At 37.5% G+C, this 7,500-nt stretch overlaps 1 protein-coding gene across 1 annotated transcript in view; it reads left to right on the top strand.

Annotated features, from left to right (window-relative positions):
* The window catches only part of LOC138866793 (uncharacterized), a 130,130-nt gene that overhangs the window by 113,872 nt on the left and 8,758 nt on the right, over window positions 1-7,500 (top strand). Inside the window, exon 3 of the mRNA XM_070140539.1 lies at window positions 4,186-4,318. Within this exon, the coding sequence (XP_069996640.1) occupies window positions 4,186-4,318 (133 nt within the window). The remainder of the gene's footprint in view (window positions 1-4,185; window positions 4,319-7,500) is intronic.

Raw genomic sequence — 7,500 nt, 5'->3', positions numbered from 1 at the left:
GATAATATTAACAACAACAACAACAATAATAATGATAATAATAATAATAATAATAATAATAATATTGATAATAATGGTGATGATAATAATAGTGATGATAATAATGATACTGATAATAATAATGACAATAATGCTCATGATAATAATGATGATAATGATAATTGTACTAGGAGCTAAGGATCAGAAACAGACATAAAATTCGTTTAATGTAGAAAAGAAAATTTCGACCTTAAGTAATCAAGGAAAAATAATAACGAAACTCTTGATAGAGATCAATCAAAGTAAAATGTAAACGAACATCAATCAAAAAAAAAAAAAAAAAAAAAAAAAAAAAAAAAAAAAAAAAAAAAAAAAAAAAATGAAATGTACAAGGAGATCTGACCAAACAAATCTCTCTGAAGTGATACAATCTTATGTAAATGACTCAATCCCCACAAAACAAACATGGCAACGTAGCATTAGCCAAGGTAAATATTAACTTTCAGATGCTAGATTTCATATAATATCACAGAAATAACTCATGCAAATATGGATTCTACAAAGACCATTATCCTTAATCTTCTATCACATTGCATCTCAAAAATCAAGATCCTTGATCACATAACATTGCCCTGGAATAACATAAGACACAGAAAATAAACCAGATATATTTGAAAATGAAAACATTAATCATATCACAAAATTGATAATATATCCTAATACCATGGATAACAACATACATAAGTTAAGACTCACTTCACTGACTCTGTAATCTGAGTATACATAAATATTCTAGAAGGGCACAACATAAACATTCCACGATGCACACTAAATAACTTGTGTTTTGTAAATCATTTCATAATCAAATTTCAATAACTTATTAATTATAACATAAGAACCTAATCCATAACATACATACCATAAATAGTCATATATATCACTGTAGATTCTACAAAATGATGATTTTAAAATCAATTTCTAAAACACAATTCAAAACACTTTCAAAAACAAAAGAAACTTGGGATGCGCATCACAGAAAGACTAAATATAATTTCTTACTTCTAAAAAAATCCCCATATCATGATGTTTATATCCCTGATAAACACTAATAAACATCAGGCTAATGATACAATAATAACGAAAGTAATGATAATACTTATAATAAAATCTGTAATGAGAAATTCAAGATAATGATTTTTAGTTAATTAAGTAAGTACCGCTATAACTCCACTTAATGAAATAAAATGAGCTAAAAGACCCACTCAAAACTGCAAATAAAATAAAGACGAAAAGCTAATAATCATTATTCTATTTACAACCCAATGTTTTTTTTTTATTCCTAAGCTTTTAAAATCCAACGACCTTTGACCTCAAGCGCATGACGTCATCACGGCTGCTAATTCCGGCCATAATCTCCTAGTATTAATAACAACAGCATTATAAACTTCCTGACCTTCTAATTAAGGGTAACATGAGGCGGCTGCTGTGGCTGCTGACCGAGATCGGCGCTCTTTGGGGCTCGGGCGCGCTCATGTCTTATATGCACATCAGTATATGCTCGTGTCTACATATATACATACGCATAGGTATATGCACTGATGCTCACGGAAACATATACTCACATTTATGCAAATGCACACGGATACACTCACGTATACATACGCATTCACACACACACACACACACACACACACACACACACACACACACACACACACACACACACACACACACACACACACACATATATATACATATATATATATATATATATATATATATATATATATATATATATATACATATATATATGTATATATACATCTATATATATATATATGTATATATATACATATATATATATATATATATATATATACATATATACATATATATATATAAATAACTAAATGAATAAATAAATAAATAAATAAATATATATATATATATATATATATATATATATATATATTTTATATATATATATATATATATATATATATATATATATATATATGTATATATATATATATATATATATATATATATATATATATATATATATATATATATATATATATCCTCACTTATCTAGTCAATGATCATCTTAACAATCTATTTGCTTATTGCCTAGTCCTGCGAAGTCCCAAGTCCCAAGAGCCACTCGCAGTATATTATGCATGCAATCAAATTAACAGGCCCTTCGCTCGTCTTAAACACTATCATCCCACTTCCCGAGACAAATGACCCTGTCAGGGCCTGTGACAAGGATTCCTTCGTCTGCAGTTTGGGGAGTTTTAGACATTTGCAAGGATGGATGTACACTCACACTCGTCCTGGCCCTTAGACGCATTAATTAGCAGCAGGAACAACGAAGGGAAGGATAAGAAAACACGAGAATATGGCGAAGGCTTTTTCGCTAATGGTATGCCCTGACGAAGCATTAGCGAAAAGGCCTTCGGCATATTCGTGTGTTTTCTTGTTCTTCCCTTCGTTGTTCCTGTTGCAGTCTGTTCGTTATGAATTCCACACGCATAATTAAAGCTGCGTTTTTTATGATATGGACGCACATGTGTCGTGTACTGAATATGTGTATATGAATATGTATGTATATGTCTATCATTTTCTGTCTGATTATCTGTCTGTCTCTCCCTCCCTCCCTCCCTCTCTCTCTCTCTCTCTCTCTCTCTCTCTCTCTCTCTCTCTCTCTCTCTCTCTCACTCTCTCTCTCTCTCTCACTCTCTCTCCCTCCCTCCCTCTCTCTCCCTCTCTCTCTCCCTCCCTCCCTCTCTCTTTCCCTCTCTGTCATTATCTATCCATCTATCTATCTACCTACACACATCATATGTGAGTGCGTAAAGTGAACACACACACCATTTTCTCACAAAACTTTCGTGCTGCCATTTGATCTTTCTGAATGATATGTAGCTATTATCATTTAGCCGGTTTAGCCAGTCCTCATATATTCTGCGTGGGAATACTTTATCTTAACGGATTAGTTCCTAATCTCTTTTTTGTCTGGCTCTCTCATTCTATACCCCACACTCCATCCCTTCTCCCTCCCCTCCACAACCCATTCCCTTCCCCTCCCCTACCTTCAACCCCTCTCCCTCCCCCACCTCCAGCCCTTCTCTCTCTCCTCCCTCCACCCCTTCCCTTCCCTTCTCCCTCCCCACCCCAACCCCTCTCCCTTCCCTTTCCCTCCCCTACCTCCACCTCCAACCCCTTCCCTCTCCCTCCTCCAAACCCTTCTCTCTTCCCCATCACCAACCCCTTCCCTCTCCCTCCTCCTCCAACCCCTTCTCCCTCCCCTCCCACACCTCCAACCCCTTCCCTCCCCCACCTCCAACCTTCTTCGTTCCCCACTAAACCCCTCCCCTTCCCCTCCTCCAACCCCTTCCCTCTCCCTCCCCTCCCCCACCTCCAAAACCCCTACCCCTTCCCTCCCCTACCTCCAACCCCTTCCCTCCCCCACCCCCAACCCTCTTCGTTCCCCACTAACCCCCCTCCTTCCTCTCCATCTCCCTTCCTTCCCCCACCTCCAACCCCTCTCCCTCCCCGCCTCCAACCCTTCCCTCTCCCTCCCTTCCCCTACCTCCAACCCTTTCCCTCTCCCTCCCCTCCCCTACCTCCAACCCCTTCTCTTCCCCTCCCCCACCTCCAACCCTCTTCGTTCCCCACTAAACCCCTCCCCTTCCCCTCCTCCAACCCCTTCCCTCTCCCTCCCCTCCCCCACCTCCAAAACCCCTACCCCTTCCCTCCCCTACCTCCAACCCCTTCCCTCCCCCACCCCCAACCCTCTTCGTTCCCCACTAACCCCCCTCCTTCCTCTCCATCTCCCTTCCTTCCCCCACCTCCAACCCCTCTCCCTCCCCGCCTCCAACCCTTCCCTCTCCCTCCCTTCCCCTACCTCCAACCCTTTCCCTCTCCCTCCCCTCCCCTACCTCCAACCCCTTCTCTTCCCCTCCCCCACCTCCAACCCTCTTCGTTCCCCACTAACCCCCCTCCTTCCTCTCCATCTCCCTTCCTTCCCCCACCTCCAACCCCTCTCCCTCCCCGCCTCCAACCCTTCCCTCTCCCTCCCTTCCCCTACCTCCAACCCTTTCCCTCTCCCTCCCCTCCCCTACCTCCAACCCCTTCTCTTCCCCTCCCCCACCTCCAACCCTCTTCGTTCCCCACTAACCCCCCTCCTTCCTCTCCCCACAGGCTCGGATGCGTGCTGGCGGGGGGGATCCACGGAGGGAATCGCGCCGGCATCGGACACTTGGCCCGCGTGCAGGAACCGCCGGGTCTGCCGTCGGCTTCTGAGGTGTCGGCTGAGGCGGCGATCTTCGTGGCGGTGAGTTCGGATAATATTGCGTTTTTGTGTTTGTCTGTTTTTGAATATCGTCTGGTCCGGTTATTCGAATTTTATAATTCGTTTTAGCGGCGATGAGTTCGGATAATATTGTGTTAGTCGGTTTTTGTGTTTGTCTGTTTTTAAATATCACCTGGTCCGGTTATTCGAATATGTTTATGATTCGTTTTAGCGGCGATCTTCGTGGCGGTGAGTTCGGATAATATTGTGTTTTTGTGTTTGTCTGTTTTTGAATATCGTCTGGTCCGGTTATTCGAATATGTTTATAATTCGTTTTAGCGGCGATCTTCGTGGCGGTGAGTTCGGATAATATTGTGTTTGTCGGTCTTTAAAAAGCGTCTGGTCCGGTTATTCGAATATGTTTATGATTCGTTTTAGCGGCGATCTTCGTGGCGGTGAGTTCGGATAATATTGTGTTTGTCGGTTTCTGTGTTTGTCTGTTTTTAAATATCGTCTGGTCCGGTTATTCGAATTTTATAATTCGTTTTAGCGGCGATGAGTTCGGATAATATTGTGTTAGTCGGTTTTTAAATGTCGTCAGGTCCGGTTATTCGAATATGTTTATAATTCATTTTAGCGGCGTTCTTCGTGGCGGTGAGTTCGGATAATATTGTTTGTTTGTTTTTAAATATTGTCTGGTCCGGTTATTCGAATTTGTTTATAATTCGTTTTAGCGGCGATCTTCGTGGCGGTGAGTTCGGATAATATTGCATTTTTGTGTTTTTAAATGTCGTCTGGTCCGGTTATTCGAATATGTTTATAATTCGTTTTAGCGGCGATCTTCGGGGCGGTGAGTTCGGATAATATTGTGTTTGTCTGTTTTTAAATATCATCTGGTCCGGTTATTCGAATATGTTTATCATTTATTTTAGCATTTGCTTATTATTCATTTTGCTCAAATGCTCAAATATGAGTGCAAATATATGTATGTGTGTACGTGTGCATAAATATGTATAGAAATTTAGTATTTCGAATTGTATGCAAATATAATTAATACGATACTACTGTCAAATTTGTTTATATTCTAATAAACAAACAAACAAAAACAAACAAACATACGCATAATTTAGTCTTTCGAATTGTATGTAAATATAATCAATACGATACTGCTGTCAAATCTATATTCTAAAAACAAACAAACAAACAAACAAACACACATACATCAGGTTAATGTCCCTAGTTATCAAACACCAAATATCAACACCTAGTTTAATGTGAAACTCGATTAATGACAGTCTTTGTTTTTTCGCAGTAAATTGAAGCAGCTAGGAATGATATATTTTTAGCTTTTAATGATGACGCTGCGAAAAAAAAAGTAAAAGCCAATTACGTTAATGAGGCAAACAGACATTAAGATTTCGTTTCTTTGTTTCTATATAAGGCATACTTAAAAAAATCTATTCCACATTTCTATTATTATTAGACCTACATTTATTTCATTTCCATATCTCTAAAGAAGGCACATACTTCTTTTTAAATAAATCTACTCCACATTTTTATTATTATTAGACCTACATTTATTTCATTTCTTTGTTTCATTATAAGGCATACTTAAAAAAAATCTATTCCACATTTTTATTATTATTAGACCTACATTTATTTAATTCCCATATTTTCACATAAGGCACATACTTCTTTAAAAAAATCTACTCCACATTTTTTACTAATATTAGACCTACATTTACACCATTTCACATAATGTCACAACCTTGTTTCACGCCCGGTCAACCTCGAGAAGCCGCCCGCATTTTCGCCCTCCCTGAGCCCTGTAACCTGACGAGAAATATGGGGCAAGACTCAGCATTTTCTCCCTTGTCAATCCACACAGAGCTTAGCCTGGCCGAGGCGGAGCGACGTAAAAAGGGCCAGAATATTCCCGAAATGTTTTTTCTTTCTCTCTCTCTCGACCGTCCGTGGCGTGGGAAAATCTTTACCTTTGGATCTGATTTCAGAATCTTTAAGAATTCGAAACCTCCTCGTCCGTAAACACTAAACCGACGATCCACGAACAAAAGGAGTGATGTATACAAAGAGAGAAAAAAAGAGGAAATAAGCCTTTACAATCCGCCTTTTTTTAAGGGGGGTGTAGGAGGGATCAGAGCTTATCTAAAGATCTTAAAACACACGTCGGTTTTTGAAGCACACAACATGCTGAGATGAGCCGCTTATTTCAGTGCATCAGACAAAGAACCCGGGTAGTCCGTTCGCGGTTCTCAATGGAGGTTCTATTCAGATGCACTTGCAGGTTTCCTTTGGCACAAAAGGTCAAAGGTTCCCGTCGGTTTAGATATTTATCTTTACGTCAAATGTGAGGCGAGGGATACGGACCTAAAAATTCATTGGCTTAAATATGAATTGATTTTAATCTGTCAGCGCTGTCCAGCTAAAGAGGCTTAACTTCTGATGCTGAAATTGTAAGAATGTTTTACTACTAGTTTTCGTGCTGTTGTTATCATTAATATTAACATCATTCTTATGACTAATATTATTATTTGTCAACATGTCATATGTTATTATTATTATTATTAAGATTATTATTATGATTATCATTAGTTTTATTATAACTCTAGGATTGATAATAATGATTTTAATAATAAAAAAGGTGATTATCATGATACTAAAGAAAACAATAATTATATCAATATTGATAATGATAATAATCATGATAATGATTATCATTATTGTTATTATCATTACCATTGTTGCTGTTATTAATATTACAATTATCATTTTTATTGTTATCATTATTATTATCATTATCATTATCATTATTATTATTATTATCATTATTATCATCATAATCATTAACATTATCATTATCATTATCATTGTTGTTGTAGTTGTTATTATTACCATTATCATAATAATCATTATTTTGATTTTTATTGTTATTGGTATTATCACTGTCTTTAACATTACTGTTATTGTTAGTTATCATTACCATTATAGTTATTACTATTATGATTTTTTGTTCATCATTATTACTATTATTATTATTATCATTATTATTATTATTATTATCATCATCATCATTAACATTATCATTATCATTATCATTGTTGTTATAGTTGTTATTATTACCATTATCATAATAATCATTATTTTGATTTTTATTGTTATTGGTATTATCACTGTCTTTAACATTACTGTTATTGTTAGTTATC

This window comes from Penaeus vannamei, chromosome 27 (genome assembly GCF_042767895.1).
Source record: "Penaeus vannamei isolate JL-2024 chromosome 27, ASM4276789v1, whole genome shotgun sequence".
NCBI classification, from domain to species: Eukaryota; Metazoa; Arthropoda; class Malacostraca; order Decapoda; family Penaeidae; genus Penaeus; species Penaeus vannamei.
This window is presented reverse-complemented; position numbering and strand designations above follow the sequence as displayed.